This window comes from Sebastes umbrosus, chromosome 2, assembly GCF_015220745.1.
Source record: "Sebastes umbrosus isolate fSebUmb1 chromosome 2, fSebUmb1.pri, whole genome shotgun sequence".
Lineage (NCBI taxonomy): Eukaryota > Metazoa > Chordata > Actinopteri > Perciformes > Sebastidae > Sebastes > Sebastes umbrosus.
In genome coordinates this window covers 29,388,647-29,409,832 of record NC_051270.1, presented here as the reverse complement: position 1 = coordinate 29,409,832, position 21,186 = coordinate 29,388,647, and the positions used below count along the sequence as shown (strand labels likewise).

At 40.5% G+C, this 21,186-nt stretch overlaps 2 protein-coding genes across 2 annotated transcripts; both read right to left on the bottom strand.

Moving 5' to 3' along the window:
• Nucleotides 1-4,789: 4,789 nt before the first annotated feature.
• Nucleotides 4,790-10,994, bottom strand: nrn1lb (neuritin 1-like b). Its single transcript, XM_037752612.1, has 3 exons — nt 10,441-10,994; nt 7,536-7,683; nt 4,790-5,287 (listed from the first exon to the last, which is right to left on the bottom strand). The coding sequence occupies exons 1-3, from the start codon at nt 10,493-10,495 to the stop codon at nt 4,984-4,986; spliced, it is 507 nt and encodes a 168-aa protein (XP_037608540.1). The 5' UTR covers nt 10,496-10,994; the 3' UTR covers nt 4,790-4,983.
• Nucleotides 10,995-18,578: 7,584 nt separating this feature from the next.
• Nucleotides 18,579-20,448, bottom strand: thap11 (THAP domain containing 11). Its single transcript, XM_037788957.1, has one exon. It carries the CDS (start codon nt 20,115-20,117, stop codon nt 19,278-19,280), a length of 840 nt encoding a protein of 279 aa, XP_037644885.1. The 5' UTR covers nt 20,118-20,448; the 3' UTR covers nt 18,579-19,277.
• Nucleotides 20,449-21,186: the final 738 nt, after the last annotated feature.

Genomic DNA, 21,186 nt, shown 5'->3' with positions numbered 1-21,186 from the left:
GATCACACGGACAGTTCACTCACCAAGAGTCTGAAATGATTGTATCGCTGAAAAAGAAGAGGAGAGTTGAGGAAACAAGGGAGGAAAGAGGAGAAGAGAGAGTGGTTCCAAAGATAAATGTGAGGACTCACAAGGTGTTTAACCCTCATCCTACCAACCTACAATATCTAACATACGAGCACTACCGACTGGGGTCCCTGGGATCCCCACGAATAAACTACTGTAAGAAACAACCTATTATTACAACTTATTTCTTCTCAAAACATTGTTAGTTATGTAATTAATGTCATCTGAAGACAAAGAACAGATTATTATTATTTTAGGAAAGTTACAGTTAATTTGCATATTGTGTAAAACAATAATACACAGAGCACATGAAGAACTCTGTCTGTCTCCTTCAAAATTATACTTTAACCTCTGCGTACCTCTAGATATCCTATAGACAAGACTAGAGAGAGACATAAGAAAGAAGAATTAAGGATTTGATTGAGAAGAGGAAAGAAGAAAATAAAGGGAAAGAGGAAAGGCGAGCATCAAAATGCTACACAAGCACACACACACACACACACACACGCACACACACACGCACACACACACACACACACACACACACACACACAGACACGCAGGCACACGCACACACACAGGCACACACACACACACACACACACACAGGCACACGCACACACAGGCACACACACACACACACACACACATAGACACACAGGGGCACACACACACAGGCACACAAACACACAAGGGCACACACACACCACTAACACAAAAACCCATGACTTCAATAAAAGTAACAGATGCGATTTAAAGAAAACAACTCTGCGTTGTGTTTTTCAGCATACCTTTAATTTAAGTTTTTATTGGTTTCAAATTCAGAGTGACACAACGAGGCATATATCACTCTATAAACCGCTGTGAAAAAAACAGAAAAATACAAATAACCAAAAAAAAAACAGAAAATAATACAGCAAATAAATTGGTAAGGTGAAAACCAGTGAATAAAATACAGTCTGTGATTGCATAACAGCTCAGTAACAAAGAAAAGTTATAGAACATTTAATAACATTACATTAACTGTTAATGTTATAAGGATGAATCTTGGGAAACTTCCCACACTCCCTCTTTCCACCACTGACTTATGCACGTAGCATATACTTGTTCAGCCCGTTCGCCCGAAAAGGCGTATTAATGACACGATAATGCACAAGGCATTTAGCGTGCAATAAGAACACCTTTGTTGCTTTTAGCGTGTCATTTGTAAGCCATTTAGTCTGTACCTGTACTGACTGCAATGTAAACGCATCTGCATAAACATGCTACGCTCAGAGACAGTGACGTAGAATAAAAAGACTGAGAGAAAGACTGCCTATTGTGGGTGGACGGGTGGGGACCAACAAACACCGGACTTTTAACCAGACGATCAGAGTTCGAGACTGTTTTTTTTATTTTAAAGTTCCGTTAGTGACGTGTTTTTTAGTGACGTTTGTCATGTTTTTAGTGACTTATGTTACGTTGTTTCTGTTCATATTTTATTTAGTTTACGTGCTTATTTCAAGGCCAACCATGATGTTTTTCCTAAACCTAACTAAGTGGTTTTGTTGCCTAGACCTAACTGTGGACATTACTGTAGTTTAGTTGCGTGGCGTACAAATGACACACGAAACGCCTAAAATGCGTCCTCATGACAGGAGGAATGTCCTTGTAATGTTGTGCTATTTATACTCTTTCCCGTAAAACTGGGTTGACTTGTTGCTCTTTGTAATTATTATTTAATTTTACTGATATGTGTGTGCTCTGTATCCTTTGTGTGTGTGTGTTCTTGTACAGCTATCTGGCCTATCTGGCCTGTTTGAGGGTTCAAACTTGGTTTTGAGGTCTAGGTTAGAATTAGGTTTAGGTTAGGGCAAGGGTTGGGGTCAGGCATTTAGTTGTGATGGTTAGGGTTAGGGTAAGGGGCTAGGGAATGCATTATGTCAATGAGTGTCCTCACAAATATAGAAGTACGCGGCTGTATGTGCTCACAAACGGAGCTCTGACACTTCACATAACTTCATTTGGACTCTGACAATGCTGCTCTGATGCAAAAACACAGACTACATGTAGGTGGATAATGGTACATTTTAGTTTTCTTATTACCTGTGTTTTATGCCAGGTTTTATATCAGTTACTTAGTAAAACATTTCCTCTTGCCGTTGACTTATCAAACCAGAGGAGCTCAGGTGAGGCAAGAATAGTTCATAAATTTACGCCGTTTTTGCCTGGCCTTATGGTGTGATAGTACGCCATATTTAAATGAACTACACGTTGGCACACTACGGCTACATTGTCCATGCAGGGAAGGTATCCAAATGCATATTTAAATCTCACTATCTCTCAATCTTTGTGTTCACAGACATTTTAAAATTGGTGTTCATCTGACAGAAACATCCAGTATTCTGTCTATCTTGCTTATAGCTTACTGTATTAAGATATCATCCCCCCTTCCAGGTAATATGTAAGGTATTGTTCTGTATTGGTAGGATAAGTTTTGATCACACTGACAGTTCACTCACCAAGAGTCTGAAATGATTGTATCGCTGAAAAAGAAAAAGAGAGTTGAGGAAACAGTGGAGGAAAGAGGAGATGAGAGAGTGGTTCCAAAGATAAATGTGAGGACTCACAAGCTGCTTAACCCTCATCCTACCAACCTACAATATCTAACATACGAGCACTACCGACTGGGGTCCCTGGGAACCCCACGAAGAAACTACTGTCAGAAACAACCTATTATTACAACTTATTTCTTCTCAAAACATTGTTAGTTATGTAATTAATGTCATCTGACGACAAAGAACAGATTATTATTTTTTTGGAAAGTTACAGTTAATTTGCATATTGTGTAAAACAAAAATAGACAGAGCACATGAAGAACTCTGTCTGTCTCCTTCAAAATGATACTTTAACCTCTGCTTGCCTCTAAATATTGCATAGACAAGACTAGAGAGAGACATAAGAAAGAAGAATTAAGGATTTGATTGAGAAGAGCTAAGAAGAAAATAAAGGGAGAGAGGAAAGGCGAGCATCAAAATGCTACACAGGCACACACACACACGGACACACACACACACAACTAACACAAAAACCCATGACTTCAAGAAAAATAACAGATGCGATTTAAAGAAAACAACTCTGTGTTGTGTTTTTCAGCAAACCTTTAATTTAAGTTTTTATTGTGTTCAAATTCAGAGTGACACAACGAGGCATGTATCACTCTATAAACCGCTGTGGAAAAAACTGAAAAATGCAAATAACCAAAAAAACAAACATAAAATAATACAGCAAATAAATTGGTAAGGTGAAAACCAGTGAATAAAATGCAGTCTGTGATTGCATAACAGCTCAGTAACAAAGAAAAGTTATAGAACATTTAATAACATCACAGCAACTGTTAATGTTATAAGGATGAATCTTGGGAAACTTCCCACATTCCCTCTTTCCACCACTGACTTATGCACTTAGCATGTACTTGTTCAGCCCGTTTGCCCAAAAACACGTATTAATGACACGATAATGCACAAGGCATTTAGTGTGCAATAAGAACACCTTTGTTGCTTTTAGCATGTCATTTGTAAACCATTTAGTCTGTACCTGTACTGACTGCAATGTAAACGCATCTGCATAAACATGCTACGCTCAGAGACAGTGACGTAGAATAAAAAGACTGAGAGAAGGACTGCCTATTGCTGGTGGACGGCTGGGTACCAACAAACACCGGACTTTTAACCAGACGATCAGAGTTCAAGACTGTTTTATGTTGTTTTTTTTAAAGTTACGTTAGTGACGTGTTTTTTAGTGACGTTTGTTACGTTGTTTCTGTTCATATTTTACTTAGTTTATGTGCTTATTTTAAGGATAACCATGACGTTTTTCCTAAACCTAACTAAATGGTTTTGTTGCCTGGACCTAACTGCGGACATTACTGTAGTTTAGTTGCGTGGCGTACAAATGACACACGAAATGCCTAAAATGCGTCCTCATGACAGGAGGAATGTCCTTGTAATGTCGTGCTATTTATACCCTTTCCCGTAAAACTGGGTTGACTTGTTGTTCTTTGTAAATATTTGTAATTATTACTTAATTTTACTGATATGTGTGTGCTCTGTATCCTTTTTAATTGCCCCACAGGGGATGCATAAAGTGAAGTGAAACTTTACTGTACGTAATAATTCAGATAAGAAAAAGCAAGATATAACTGCCTCAAGACGGACTGGAAAACCACTGGTAGGGGTCACATCATGAAATGACATAAACAAGTGATGACATCATACACACACTGCAAAGGAGGCTCCCGCACGAAATCTAATTTTCTGATATTAAACTGGTCAAACAGGGTGATGAATTAAACTGTACAAAAACACAGTTTTGATTGGATCACAAGCACATCTGAACACCTGGCATCCCTTAAATCTCTTTTGTCCTAAAAAAAAAAAAAGAATCATGCAGTATTACTGATGTACTGCAGCAGTGAAAAAAATAAAGTGTTTATAATAAATATTAGCTTATATATTTAATTTAACTGAGGTTTGTCATTCAGCTTACTTGATCTCATGAGTCTGTTACTTCTCTCGCTATTAACTGTTTGTCACTCCAGCCTATGAAATATGACCAACGATAGTAGACAATGTGAATTTAATCACAATCAATCACCCATTCATCTATGCTTCATTCATTCATTTATGACAGAACGAAAGCAACTTCTTTGTCAGCTTCCTTCTGAGAGCAAGGCATGGGATAATCTCAACATATTGTTCTTTAATTAATGCCTAAATAGAGGCTCCACCTTGTCCAGGTAAAAAACACTGAACCAAATATTTAATTTTGATTTTTGGATCGATATTATGAGTCTGACTTGTGAAGGGTGTTTACATGATAGTAGGGGGAGCAGGACGCTGACGACCAGCTGTCTCATTAAAAGACTTCATGGGTTAACTAACTCCTGATCAGAAGTATTAAGGTGCTGCATGCAGGGAACAGCAGTGAGCTGAAGGTGGGGCTGTGCTTGTCTGTCTGCCCTTTCAGTGTTTCCTGGTTGGTCTGGTCGGAGGTGGGGGGGCTCTGGGGTGCAGGCACAGTGCTGGGTGGGAGGGTGGTGCGGCTGGCACACATGTCGTAGAGGTTTCCAGAGAACTGCGTCTTCCTGGACTCTTGTCTTAGAGACTCCCAGACGGCGGCGGCTTCTCCAGGACAGCCAGCCAGCGCTGAGTTTGCACAAACATGGAACGCATTCCAGGACCTTCGAGGAACAAGGACACAAGGACATGTCAGTGTAGAAATGTAATGACTGCAAGGTAGGATACAGGTAGGGTACAATAATACAGTGATGAGAGAACAAATGGGTAACACCTGAGCAAATGTCAAAGGAAAATGAACACTCATAAAGACCTTGAGTGGTTTAACCCTTCACATTGATGTAGGGATGTACAGGTGTACTGCAGGACTCTGTGACATCCCTGTTGGGTCAAGCAACAGAAACAGACTTTCCAGTCTGGTGTTAAATTACTTTGTTAAAGGTGCAGTGTGTATCATCTGGCGCCATCTAGTGGCGAGGTTGCAGATTACAGCCAACTGAATCGTCCCCCCATGTGCCAAGCGTGTGGGAGAACTACGGTGGACGACGCAAAAACGTGAAAACATGCCCTATCTAGAGCCAGTGTTTGGTTTGTCCGATCTGGGCTACTGTAGAAACATGGCAGCCGGCTCAGTGAAGAGGACCCGCTCCCTATGTAGATATAAACGGCTCATCTTAAGGAGAACGAAAACAGGATTCTTATTATCAGAAAACTATTATTAAGAAAACATAGTTATTAATGTTATATTCCATTTCTGCCAATAGCTCCCCCTACACACTGGTCCTATAAGTTATAATCTTAACACCTGTGGTTACTGGTGATGATGGCAAGTGAGTTTTAACAATCCAGCTCCATAGAGATTTCCAGTAAACATGCTGCAGCTACTCTGGCAGAAAAGCAACAGAAGAAGAGTGTTGCATTGCATGATGTTTTTTAATAGAGAAAGGAAAGGAAATGATGCTGATGAGACCGGAGAGTCTGAATCAGAACAATAAAGTTGTGGGCCATAAACCCAAAACAATGAGTTAAAAGACTCTGTATCCCTGCTGAGTCAGGTGATAATGCTCTCACGTTACATCTATATGACCCTTTCACAGCGGCCATGTTAACACGTCATTGCCTGGTAAACACAGGTGTAATTAACAATATTAATTATGGCCCTGATCCAATGAGGTGGGCCAGGGCTCTGGTATTATTCATGCTGGCTCACTGGAATGGCTGTGACACTAAATACGACAGGGCCATAATTCAATTTATCAATTACACCTGTGTTTACCCTGCTATGACATGTCAAAATGGCTGCTCTGAAAAGGGCCTATAGAAAATATAACAAGACTTAAGAGTCTACGGCCGTGCTAGCAGCTCTGTGAGGCTGTAGCCTACTTGGTGCTTTGAGCTCAATGCTAACATCCGCATGCTAACATGCTCTCAATGACAATGCAGACATGCTGACAAGCAGGTGTAATGTTTAGCATGATGTTAGCATGCTAACATTCGCACATTAGCACAAAACAGAAAGTACAGCTGAAGCTGATGGGAGTTAAATTAGTTTTGCAGGTATTTCATCGTAATCCATCCAATCGTTGTTGAGACATTTCACTGAAATACAAAAGTGTCAACCTCATGGTGCAGCCCGTTCTCAATCCCAGGGCGTCAAATACAGACGCTTTGTCATGGCCGTACCGATACGACGTTACCACCGCACAAGATACCCTTTAGCGTCTGTAAGAGACGCACCGGGCTTTCCATTAACAACAATGTAAACCCATCTGCGTCAATATTAAACGCTCAGTGAAAGTGCTGTGGTGACATAGTTTAAAGTGTGCGGGCGGGAGGGGAGGTGGATTGGCCCAACAACGCAGTTCATGTCCCTTGCGTCACGTTTCACTTACATGTTACAATCAGCTGTTCGTTCATGTTCATGTACGTTAAGTATCATTGTCACTGTACAAACGTAGTCATTTTAAGCCCGACCATGTAGTTTTTTCCTAAACCTAACTATAGGGGTTTTATTGTCTTAACCTAAACAAGTGTTTTTGTTTATTCACAACATTAAGTGTGTTTACTGCGACCTAAAAGTGACGTTGAGGGGTCTGATAAAGCGACAGTATGTGACTTGGGATGAGACTGTGTTGCATGGTGGCACTAAATTTAAATTAAGAGGATCACTAAAATGGGTATGATTCATCCTCTGGGAACCATGAATGTCAGTGCACAATTTCATGGACGTCCATCTAACAGTTGTTGACCAAAGTGGTGGACCGACTGACACTACCATCCCAGCGCCACATCACTAGCGGGACCAATACGACTAATCATTAGAGCAGCTTTAAGGGTTATAACTTTAACAATTTGAGACAAGTTGCATCAAGACAGACTGGACGGTTACCACAGTGATGGGCAGACACACACCTGCAGATTGCATCAATGTCCTGTGTGTTCTGGTCTTTTTGATTTTCCACCAGACTGTCTCCAAGTGTGAGTAAACACTGAGCAAAACTCTTGTAGATGGAATCACATGAAACAGGAATTGCAGCTCCGAAACCCACTGGGACGAGGCCTATAGTGGAGAGGAAGAGTAAGAAAAACACTATATTGAGACCGTTTTATGAAAATAAATGAATGTGTATGTGGGGATGAGTTGGGAATGAGAGAGAAATAAAACCACTAGATTCTTTGGGTCGGGGATTTCATCTTGTGGAGTGAAACACGATGTGTATATGTTTATAGAGACATGATCCATCTGGTGCTTAGATGGATCAAACAAATACAGACATATGAGCATAGTATGCAGGATCCCATTCATCTGGAGGGATTACACAACCTCAAAGCCAAATTCAGTGTACGACTACAAAACCTTGTGTGGGCTGTCTGAGAGCATCTACCAGCTCATACATAACACGTCTGAACCTGGTTTGAGTCACTGAAACGCGCCTGAAAAGGTGTGAATCAAGGTTTGTCTGGAAGAGAGGACATTTGTGCATTAACCCGATCAGTACGTGAGGCTGTGGAGGTGTGTTTGAGTTGTCAATTGGTAGATCTCTTCTTGTGAATGGGACCCACACAGTTGCTTTGTTGTTGGCCTTGAAGACATCTGTGGACACATTGAGTTGTCAGCAGCCTTGGGTAACGTTGTTCCAGGGTCAGAGGTGCACTATATTGCTAAAGTATGTGTAATATTACACCTCACTCCAAAACCATGGATATTCATTTCTTTATGAATCTCGGGACTTCGCCAAACTACTGGCAGAAGTCAGATATTTATTTGTAGCCATCAGTACGTGTGTGCAGATATTTTAACCAAGTTCTACCTTTAGTTTGTCTTCTGATCCAGTACCTATAAACATTATGTGTATGTACTCGGTTTACACTCTCTTTGCATCACCCAAACTTTTGCCACAAGGTTGCATGCGGACTATATTCAAAGATATCACTGTGAGCTGAAGCATTAATATTTCCTTTAAAGCAGCAGTGGGTAGAATTGGAGCAAATATGATTAAAAAAAAATATTTTTATAAAATGGTCCCTATATCCTGACAGTCATGCATGAGACAGCTAATCTGAAAAATAATCATGTGCCTCTGCTGTCCTCCGGTGCTACTAATGGCATCTGCAAGATTTCACAGACCGGAGGAAAACAACTAATCAGAGCCGAGCTGTAGCCTTGCCGTCTCTGAGCAGCTGTCAATCACTTGCAAACTCCGATCAAACGGTCAAACTAGGCAGCGCTGATCAGATATGAATCAATATTTTGTTACTGTAATGCCTATTTTCTAGCGTAAAATGTTTTCAGAAACATCTTGTAGTGTACTGTTACTGTAAAGAAAGTTTGTGACCCGGCAGCCATGTTGAGATCAGTTGAGGAAATACCAAGCACCACCCACCAGCCGAAGCACAAAAGTTCTCATTTTACAGCTAAACAGCACACTACAAGATGTTTCTGAAAACATTTGAGGCGAGAAATAGGCTTTAAAGTAACAGACTATTGATTCATATTTGATCAGCGCTTGACTGTTTGTCACGAGTGATTGATTGAACAGCCAATAGGACCGCTCTCTCTAAAATGACCTGTGATTGGCCAAAGTCTCCAGTCACTGGTCTCCAGTTTTTTAAATCCTGAAAACAGAGCCATGAGGAGGTGCAGAAGTCTAGTTTTCTCTCAGAGCAGCTGAATTACAATATGCTGAAGGGTTATTATAGAATGATGCCAAAAATATATTCTGCCTACTGCAGCTTTAAATGTAACTCAAAGCGTCTAATACATGAAAAACAGCCCCAGACCTAAAGGGTACAGGGGTGTCCACATACTTTTAGCCACATGGTTTAAAAACCAGAGGCCGGCCAACCTTTGTACCTGAGTACCAAGTACCTGAAAGTTAATTTCATCTTTAAAATCATCTTCTTACTTTAATAAATATGCATTATTGTAATGATTTGAATATGTCTATTCTTTATATTTGACTTAATATATCAATGGGTGATTTATTTTATCTACTGTATCTTGGCTATCTTTAACTTTTAGATCTTATTTTCCCATTTTTTTTTAGATATACCCAGACCTGGCTCCTGTCTATATGACTCAGACAGACGATACTGTCTAGTCGTGATTCAGCTTTTGCCTCAGGAGTTTATTAATCACGTATGAATACACATTGTTTTTTTGTTGTTGTTTATTGTAGTTTTATTTGCCTGCTTTTACTTGTCTGTATTGTATCAGGATTGTTATTTTTTTTGCTCATCCCACAATCATTTTTAACGTGATTTTGCTGCAAAACATTTAATAATTCTCTTTAGAAAATTCATCAAGTCATCGTCATTGATCTAAATCTCACAACCACAAGTGTTCCATTCATGAAAAGGGTTGTATTTACTCAAAATATCCTCAAAAACAAATAGATAGCAGAATTTACACCTAAATATATGATGTTGTACACCAAATGCACACATACACACACACACACACTAACACACACACACATGAGGAGAGAGAGCATCAGAACATGAGGGGACAGTCAGTGAGCATTTCATTAAGGTAAGTGCATTTGTAAAACCCGCCTCTCCTCAATTTCAGAACAAGCTAAATGAAATATCCTTTATCAGCCATCTTAACTACTTTGGGACTTTTCTGACCAACCTGCTGAAATTCCTCTGATCAACCTGAGTTTCAAGATATACAAACAGGAAAACTGTAAAACCAGTAAGAGTGTACACAGCATAGTACAGACCAGAGCAAACTCAGCTCTTACAAACTTTTTCCAGATTACTTAAATGCAATTAATCAGCACACACAGACAACATATTAAAGAGACATCCTTACTGAGGCAGAGAGCGATGGGCAGCAGCATAGTCGCCGTGCCTGGTGGGGACTTCATCGTCCCGTGTAGCTGAGTCCCTCCACTGAATCAGAGGCTCTGATGCGAAGCTCCCACTGACTGTGAGTCCAACGAGTCCAAAGTTGCTGCTTTAAAATGTGATGCGTTCTGCCATCCGTTGGGAATTCATCAGATTGCAAAAGTACAGAAAGGCACAGAGGCACAACCCGGCTGGATTAACAGTGAAAGGGGCCGATGCATCGCAGGGAGTAAGAGGATGCTGTGTGTGTGTGTGTGCATGCATGTGCACCAGGGAGGGGCACGAGGCGAGAGCCATGGAGAGCTTGGAGGCAGCAGACCAATGACAGCATCACAACACTGCACACTGGATTAGAGTGTTCTCATTTCCGGTCTTTAGTATTTAGTGCATTTATTTGAAACACAAAGAAATCATTATATCATAATCTATTACCATCTCTGCCTTGTTCACACACACATTTACCTGCTGGTCTTACTATTGAACAAGGAGTTTGTCACAAAAGACAGTAGAAGGAAACATGACCAGAAGTGTCAGGAGGATTTTCTTTTTCATGTGGACAGATGGATGACGTCCCACTGAGGATAAGAGAATCCGGCTCACCTGGGAGTCCAACAGTGACGCAAAGCGCCCTCTGAGAATAGCAGCAACCCATGAGAGTCATCCACAGCTATGTGGTCGAGGGGTTATTGGAGAGTGCTGTATGTGTTAGACACTGAACTAAAGATTGGACAGCGACACATGCAGACCCTGTTTTTAATATGTGTTTGTAAACCACCTTATTACTAACTTTTCTGACCTGAGCGTCTGTCTTACATCCCCTTCCTCTTCCTCTCGGCCTATAAATCCCCTGCTACGCCCCCCAGATGGCTCACACTCCGTGCATTAGTATAAGTCCTGGTTCACATCTGTATACTGACACAGGAGGAATGGTAACCCATTGTTAATCTGCGGCTTAAAATAACCATTAACTGCAGAATAATCTGCCTGTATCTGAGGCCGCTGCCCCGAATCAATACATCATGGGAACCTTGGCCAGCTGTGAGTCTTCCTGAAAACATCTGCTTTTTTTACATTCTTTCCTTACAGATGTGCTCAGGATCAATCAAGCTGGATGCGATGTGTCTGTGAAACACCACTCTATGTTGACACATTTTCAGAGATATTTGAGTTCTTGGGACTTTTCTTGTTGTTACATGTTGATGTAACCGTATGCTTAGGATGCCTGGGGTATGGCTTCATACTTCAGTGTACTATTGAGGGACATTCTGGGGCTGTTTTTTCATTGTTTGGACCCTTACAGTAGTTCTAATTAAAGCTAGGGTTGGTAATCTTAAGAAACTAACAAGAGTTCATCCATCCATCCATCCATCAATTATCCGTAACCGCTTATCCTTTTCAGGGTCACCAGTGTTGCCAATCTTTTCCAATGAAAGTAGCTAGCAGCACTAGCTCCAAAAGTCCCCAAATCTAGCAAGAAAGTCTCCAAGTCGGAAACACTAACAGCAGGGCTGTAGTACTCAAGTTTTAAGTCTCCACTCTGGTCTTGAAAACACTTTTTTCAATTCAGTTCAATTCAATTGATTTTTATATAGCGTCAAATCATAACAGAAGTTATCTTGAGACGCTTGTCATATAGAGCGGGTCTAGACCGTACTCTATAATTTAGAGACCAAACAAGAGATCCCCCATGAGCATGCACTTGGTGCGACAGTGGCAAGAAAAAACTCCCCTTTAACGGGTTGAAACCTCGGGCAGAACCCGGCTCTGGCTGGGCGGCCATCTGCCTCAACCGGTTGGCTTGAGAGAGAGAGAGCGAGAGCAACCACAATAATAGCACAGCAGCTAATACAAAAAGGACTAGCAATAGATAGCAGTGGATATAATAGAGTAATAATAGAAATAGCAGTAATAATAGCCGTAATAATAATAGAAATATGACTACTACTAATAATAAAAAGGCTGATAACAATGATGGTAGCAGTGGGTGTCGAGCTGTCAGCAGACACGGCAGCAGACGCAACCACGATCCAGGTGTAACCCCGATCCATGGATACATGCAAGGTGAGAAAGCACAAAGATTCCAGGGATGAGATCAAGTTAGTAACATGCATTCATAGACATGAATTCATACAGATGGAGAGGGAGAAAAGGAGAGAGAGTGTCATAGGAAGTCCCCCTTCAGTCTAGGCCTATAGCAGCATAACTAGGGGCTGGTCCAAGGCAGCCTGAGCCAGCCTTGGGCCAGCCCTAACTATAAGCGTTATCAAAGAGGAAAGTCTTAAGCCTACTCTTAAATGGGGAGAGGGTGTCTGCCTCCCGGACTGAAGCTGGGAGCTGGTTCCACGGTAGAGGAGCTTGATAACCTACAGCTCTGGCTCCTATTCTACTTTTGAAGTCTTGCACTTGTCTTGGACTCGTGCCTTATTGGACTCGGTCTTGACTTGGTCTTGACTCGGACTTGACTTGGACTCGATTAAGTTAAGTACGTCTTGACTACAGCCCTGACTGACAGTCCGTCCCTTCAGGCCTCCCTCTAAAGCCACTCCCCCAAAATTATCATTATATAATTGGACGGATTTATTACAGTCCTGTGACAGCCATGGATACCAGATTTTTTTCTTCTTTTGATTTATTGATTGCTGTTGGGATGTAAAGAATTACCACAGATATAACAAAACGTTTTTTAAGAAGATTACCAACCCTAGCTTTGAGATCAATCTTTATGCTGCTGTGTTCAGTGATATTTTAGATAATCTTGTGCTTCCAAATTTATGTCAAATGTTTGGCGTTTTCCTGTTTTAATTTTAAATCCACAAATCAAGGTCATTAAAGGAAAAACAGTTAATGGTTTTCCCAGTCTGACCTCAACCTCATCCAGAACCTATCACATGTACTGGAGCACCGACTGTGAGGCCTTAATGCCCAACATCAGTGGTCAACCTCACATACTTTTGGCAACGCAGTGCAACTCATCATGCAAAGGTACTGTATTTGTCACTCTGAAGCACGTGATCCATCCTCACCATTATGTTTTGCAAAAGGAAAGGTGTTATCTTATTGTCCCAGTTTCTATACAGTATTTTTACTGCAGCCATCCTCCCAGCTCAACCAAAGAACTAGCTCTCATCCCTGACATATGGTTGTCTTACCTGGTGGGTTCATTGCACAAGTAGTTCAACATAGGATCTGTTCTGACACTTTCCAGTTGCTCCATGTACGACTTTCTTGGTCTAATAACTTCACTCACATTTTTTCTTGGACCACAGTGCTCAGAAATTGGTGCCAAATTCAGAAACATTCATATATTGATGGTTTATGCTAGATGTATTATTAAAAATCAAGTTATAGGGACATAGCCTATATATCAAAGTCACTCAAGTGTATGCGCACAGTTACAGTGATATTTTGCCAAAAAATCTGTGGTTTCGATGCATTCCAATAGTAACCCATTTTAATGTTAGAAATAAAAGGGTGGTAAAAGACAAGAAAATATGGATATTATCTAGACACTATCTATGCTCCCTACGGATGAGTGTTTGAATTTTTATAATAACATTTGTTTCTGACACATTACTTTGAAAAGGATGAACATATTTTTCTACATGATATTTTTGTATTAATTTAACAAAAGAAGGCAAAGTTTTTCAATGTTAAATGTTACAAACTCTGTCTAAATAAAATACTAATACTGCAACTTGCAGAATTTTGATTTAAATCAGTAAATATCTGGTGAAGGAATAAGTAAGGCCCAAACCTAAAGCAACCTGAAAGCTTCATTCATTTTAGTGTATGACATATTTATCAGGGTAGATGAAACAACCATTTTAAACGTGTCAATTCATGGTATTGTACATGGCTCAAGATGAAGCAGAACCACACATATATGAATGTTGGTATACATGGAGCAAGAAAATAATGTGTCTATTATGATTTTTGCAAACAAAAAAAGCTTAAGAACAAGACAAGTCTGAGGCACATGAATGCCCATTACTGCTCCAGAATCATGTGCTACAAAAAGGTCAAACACCCACAAACGTTTTAGGTGGACAGTTTAACAGACAGATAGATATAATTGCAAAAGGCATGTTCAGCATGTCACATATTCTATTTAGAGAAACATGTTGTACAGTGTCACACAGTTACACATTTTCTAAATATAACTAGTAATTAAAACAACAAAACTGTCATTCTTCTCAGCCTGTTTTGTTAACAAAATACCATGAATAATAAGCCCTAAAGAGAGTTTAAATAATGGCAACCTTTTTTTTCAAGGCACAGAAATACTGTCTATACTGTATTTACCTAGTCTGGATTTCAGGATCACATATTCCTCCCACTGATTCACTTCATTCACATTACAGAATTACTCTCAAACTACGACCCAATGTGACACAATGAGCTGTTGTTTGGTGCGAATGTAAAGACGGCTGTTGTGAATGGCAGCAGCTATAGAGAAAGGAAGATGGAGTTGTGTAAGTTTGATCGACAGCGCTGGATTAAGGCATTATGCAACACTGTTGGGAGTAAAAAAAAAATAAATCCAGATGAGATTAGGATCTGGATCCTCGTTCTCTCTCCAATGCTCTATCTATCCATTCATCCCTCTCTCCCTCTTTCTCTGTTTCATGTGACAAATTATCACGGCAGGTGTTCAAAATGACGGATTTTAAGTTTGGGTTGGGTGACTGCGTTACAGCTTTACAATCACATTAAGACGTTCAACATTTCACCGCTTTAATATCAGTAACAATTAAGCAAATGAACATCCAAGCTGCTCACACACAAACACACACACACACACACACACACGCACAAACAGCAAATTAGGCCATATAGACAGGAGCAAAACCTCCTGCTCTTCAAGCTTTATGCCACCGCCATCTAGAGGGTGAAAATCAGAGTGACACATTTTACAGCTTGTCTGCTATCAACCTATGGAAAACAATCCATATCATATCATACAATCCATTTATGATGTAAAAATAGCTTGCTGGATATTAGAGCTGCAACGATTAATCGATCACTTGTCAACTATTAAATTAATTGCCAACTATTTTGATCATTGATGAATCAGTTAGAATAACTTTTCAAGAAAAAAAGTATTATTTCTCTGATTCCAGCTTCTTAAATGTGAATATTTTCTGGTTTCTTTACTCCTCTATGACAGTACACTGAATATCTTTGAGTTGGGAACAAAACAAGACATTAGAGGACGTCATCTAGGACTTTGGGAAACACTGATTGACATTTTACACCCTTTTCTGACATTTTATAGACCAAACAACTAATTAATTAATCGAGAAAGTAATCGACAGATTAATCGATAATGAAAATAATGTTAGTTGCAGCCTTACTGGATATGGTTTCTCAAATGTGACAAATTGTTGCTTTAAAAACTATCAATCATTTTTTTTTTCAACTGCTGACCAAAAGAAGCGATCGGAGGACATCATTTTCTCCTCTGGTATCTTCTGATGGCCACTTTTCATTCTTTTTTGACATTTTACGGCCTAACCAATTCATTAATTAATCAGCTACAGTAATCCTTGCGTAAATCCATAATAAGGCTAACCCTAAATTACAATCCTGACTGTAGGGCTGTCCTGAATGCCATTTTTTTGGGCTTTGAAGCTTCGGTGAGAAATATTCGAAGGTATTCAAAGCTTTGCGGCGTGGCGCAGCAGACTGACATGTTCTTCTGTCTGTCTCCATCTTCATCTGAGAATAACTAATAATAACTCATGTTGAATATAAATAATGTGTGATTATTCCTTATTTCATGGGCTATTTTGGAATTTATACATTATTACACACTTATATACATACTTATATACTTACATAATATATATATATATATATATATATATATATATACATATACATATACATATATATACATATACATATACATATATATATATATATATATATATATATACACACACATGTATATATATATATAAAATGAAGGAAAAAAAACTGAAGCATTCAAATACTAATTTGGCATTTACCATGGCAACGACGCATTCGGGTCAGCCCTACCTCACTGAGACCTAAACAGGAGTATCAGTGCCTTTTCGTTGTTTCTCAACAAGTAACTCCAAGTACAAGTAATATATTCAGAAGAAAGTTAAAATGACGGGTATCACACTTCATCACATCAAGGGCTGCAAATAACAATTATTTCCATTGTTGATTATTATTTCGATCAATCAATTAGTTGTTTGGTCTATAAAATGTCGACCACTGTTTCCCAAAGTCCAAGATGACATCATCAAATGTCTTGTTTTGCCCACATCTCAAAGATATTCAGTTTACTGTCATAGAGGAGTAAATAAATATAATTATTTATTATAAAAATATTCAAATTTAAGAAGCTGGAATCAGAATTTTGACTTTTTTTCTTAAAAAATTACTCAACCGATTAATTGAGTAGTTAACAACTAATCAATTAATCGTTGCAGCTCTAATCACATTTATCACATCTTAATAAGGCAATATCTTCATCAGGACACTCTCTTAACACTGGGAGAGTAAATGTTGAGTGAGGCTTTAAGCACCCAGTAGGTATAGAAAACGGCAGCAACGCTGAGATTTGAGTTCATGTTTCGTTCCCATCACAAGTCTTTATGATTGAGGATTTGATATGATGCTAACTGTCTTACTTTTTAAACAACTCAACACCGCTGGAAGAAATACTCCTAATGCTTAAGTTACTGGAAATCCAACATTTGCTCTTCTTTCCTCGGAAAAAGTCCAAATAAGAGCCCCTGACAGGTGGGTGCAACCCAGGTAGGTTGAGCTAAAAACCCTCAACTTGAAGGTAAAAGCAATAAAAATACTCCAAAATCTTCTGACCCACTACTTTGTTACTGTGACACTGGACAAAATCACAAATTGAGAAATTATTCAGCGTGAATCAGCACCATTTCAAAATGAAATTTACTTCAAAATGAGAGCAGAGAGCATAGCTGTCAGACCAAGTTAAAAAAAATCAGAAATGTATGTAACATCCTGTGCATAAAACACTCATGAACAGGACAGAGAAATGCAGTCTGTGTGGAGACACATCATGTATCACAGTGAAACAAGCAGACGCTGTTTCATAGAACAAACCATACATGTTCAAGTTGCATAAAGTATCTTGAGAAAATGTTTTTCTTTGACCTTCCCTTAAGATTTCCTAAAAAGGTTGAGCAAATGTAAGTTAATGCATGTCTTCAAGAAACACAATTTAATAAGATTACATCTTGAGTGCCCTTCCTTTAAGTCAAATGTCTTCAGCATAAAAAATAAAAGGAAAACAACTTAATACTTTTAAAGGCAACTCAGATAAAGTCTTGGTAGAGTTGTATTTCATTGACAAAGTGTGCCAGGAGTAGTGTTTTGTTTATAGATGCTTCATCTTGGCATACTTTACCTCTGCACATCTACAGTGAGGCATTTTCTTGCAACAACCTCCTAATTTAAAAAAGTAAGGAAATAAAAACACTGTAAGAGAAATCTTAAAGAGGAAAACTTTCTATGAAACTAGGCAGTTTTGAGCATCTTCATCGTCAGTCCGGTTATAAACAGAGTGTACAGTGTAAACCTGCAAGTCTTAGGTCAGGGGTCTGCAACATGCGGCTCCAGAGCCACATGTGGCTCTTAGTTGAATGAGTAAAATGTGTATTATTGGTGTTGGTTTGGCTACATGACGATAGTGGACTATGCATGTTTATAAGTAATTAGCAATGATGTTATTATGAACACAGCTACATAAACTATAGCCAGCCAACTTGTTTGATGAAAAACCAGCTCTACTTGTTGAAAATAAATTGTCATCGTTTGTAGTTTTTATACAAAATAGGGTCTGGATCTGCAGTCTGGTGTCATCTCCGTTAGTCTGCGGGTGCGTTCCAAATCGCATACTTTTTCTTTTTACTTTTAGTACATACTGCAGCTGTGTAGTGTTGCATGCAGTACGCATAACATTGTGCCTTTAGTACGTACTCTGCGTTCCAATACCCATACTACCATACTATTTAGTATGCCAGAAAAAGATTTATTATGTCCCAAAACATAATATGTCAAATGCAGTATGCCAAAAATACCAGGATGTCCTACTGCACCGGGTCACATTTTGCAGTATGCAAGCCAGCATGCTTTTCTGGCTATTCTGACCCACAATCCTCTGTGCAGGGGATATATGAGCAAGAGGGTCAAAGTTCAAGGTGCAATGTTATGAGTAAGTAGTATGCGTACTGCATGAAACAGTACGTACTTTGTAAGGGCAGCTGCAGTACGTACTAGAAGTAAAAAGAAAAAGTATGTGATTAAAATCACATACTTTTTCTTTTTACTTTTAGTACATACTGCAGCTGCACATACAAAGTACATACTACTGTTGCATGCAGTATGCATACAATTGGGAGATACTACTTTGTCAAAACATTGCACCTTGAACTTTGACCCTCTTGCTGGTATATCTGCTGTGCAGAGGATTGTGTGTCAGAATAGCCAGGAAAAAATAGTGCATTTGACATACTATGTTTTGGGATATACCAAATCTTTTCTGGCATACTAAATCGTATGGTAGTATTGGAGTGCACAGCAGGTCACATTCCTCTGAGCAGTGAATATATGAGCAAGAGGGTCAAAGTTTGTGCAATGTTATGATGAATTGTATGCATACTGCATGCAACAGTAGTATGTACTTTGTAAGGGCAGCTGCAGTATGTACTGAAGGAAAAGGAAAAAGTATGCGATTTGTAACGCAGCATGAGTCTCTGCGTAACGGGGGTCGTCTCCGGTTGATGTTGATCATTTTTTATTCCGGACACTGAAAGCCACGGAGTTCCCGTAGAGCAGCCGGTCCCGCTCCCGCACCTCCTCCTGCAGCTTGGCCTCGGCCACCCGCAGCTGTCGGATGGTCGCCTTCATCTCCTTCATCTTCACCTCCATCAGGGCGATGATGTCCCGCTGCTCGTTCAGCTTCCGCAGCAGCTCGGCCGACGTGGTGCCGGTGGTCAGAGAGTACGAGTGGTCCAGCGGGCTGCTGGTCACACTGACGTACTGCACCACCGGCTGGTGAACAGTGGACGAGGTCTCCACCGAGGAGGAGTCGTCCGGTGTGAGCTCGTCGTTGCTTCCCACGGTGTAACAAGTCCCCTCTGACTGAGCCGGCAGCCGAGCCGTGCCCAGGTACTCCCCGTTCTGGCCTATCTGCACCACGGTGATGCTGTCATCGCTCGCCTCTCCTCCTGCGTTGCCCTCGGCTCCTTCTACCAGCACACTACCGAGCACTATCCCGGAGGTCGCTGCTGCTGCCGCGGCGGGACTAGCAGACACCACCGCGGCGGCAGCAGACACCTTTCTCCCTCTCCCTCTCCGGCTCCTCCGCTCGTTCACCCCCCGGAGAGGAAACAGAGACGGTACCCTGATGGTGTAGGTCTTCCTCCCGCCGCTGAAGTGCACGCTGCATACCCGGTGCCCGGTGGTGGGCTGGAAGGTGCTGAAGCAGCCGCTGACCCCGGCCCGGGAGATGTTCCGCAGCCACAGCTCCCGCAGCGTGCTGTCCTTCGGGAAGGTGTAGAAGCGCAGGTCCCGGTCCCGGTGAGAGTTGTTGTAGCAGCCGGGCACACAGCAGGTGAACCCGGGCATGTTGACTACCAAACACCGGGGCGTTAAGCAGCACGGCGTGGAGGTTGTTGTATATCTTTATTCTATTGCGTTGTTGTGAGAGCAGTGGCCTACAGGCGGAACTACACGTCCCACAACGCTTACTGCTTCCTGTTTTACTTTGAGATGAACAAGTGAGACGGTGTTCTTCCTGCGGTGACTGGATCCAGCTGGATTTATCCGGATTAGGAGCATGCGGAGCGGGTGTTTATGCTGGGTTCGAGGCCGGTGTTTTGTTTTCGGTGTTAAATGTTCTTGTTTTTGTTCTTCGCGGTGTTATCAAGCTCAGCCGTCTAACCGGAGAACTAGGAGTCCCAGAATGCACTGCGCCTTCCTGTTCCAGGTCCGCTAGAGAACTACTATACCGCCTCCTGCTGGTCACGAGAGGTGACGTCATTATAGATAGATGGATGGATAGACAGATAGATAGATAGATAGATAGATAGACAGATAGATAGATAGATAGATAGATAGATAGATAGATAGATAGACAGATAGATAGATAGATAGATAGATAGACTACCTCTCCAATCTTCTGCACATTTCCGACAGCAATCGCCGTTTAAGATCCAGTGACTTCATTAGGCTCATCATTCCAAAAGTCCGTACTGTGTTTGGTCATAACTCCTTTCATTTTGCCGCTGCAAATGACTGGAACTCACTATAAAACACGCTCAAACTAACAGCTCTCACCTCTCTCAACATGTTCAAACAAAAGCTGCAACAAGTCATAGTTGACTGCTGTACTTGCTGACCAGCCCTCACTTCTCTCTCTCTCTTCCATTTTTACAAAGAACATCCAGTAATCTGCCTTTTTTTGTACATAGTGTTTATTAATTTACCTATGCTGTTTTTAGCCATCTCATGTGTTTGTCATACTGTATTGTATCTGTGCTGTTTGTGTCACTTGTGTGGACTGTGCTACTGCCTCTTGGCCAGGTCATCATTGTAAATGAGAATTGGTTCTCAATTGATTTTACCTGGTTAAATAAAGGTAAAATAAAAAAGATAGATAGATAGATAGATGGATGGATGGATGGATGGATGGATG

What these genes read in the sequence shown, in the direction of transcription:
- nrn1lb (XM_037752612.1), bottom strand. Translation starts at nt 10,495, where the DNA reads ATGAAGTCCCCACCAGGCACGGCGACTATGCTGCTGCCCATCGCTCTC. An exon ending in GCCCATCGCTCTCTGCCTCA is followed by an intron (nt 7,684 to 10,440) that starts GTAAGGATGTCT and finishes TCTCCACTATAG; the next exon opens with GCCTCGTCCCAGTGGGTTTC. An exon ending in GACATTGATGCAATCTGCAG is followed by an intron (nt 5,288 to 7,535) that starts GTGTGTGTCTGC and finishes TGTTCCTCGAAG; the next exon opens with GTCCTGGAATGCGTTCCATG.
- thap11 (XM_037788957.1), bottom strand. Translation starts at nt 20,117, where the DNA reads ATGCCCGGGTTCACCTGCTGTGTGCCCGGCTGCTACAACAACTCTCAC.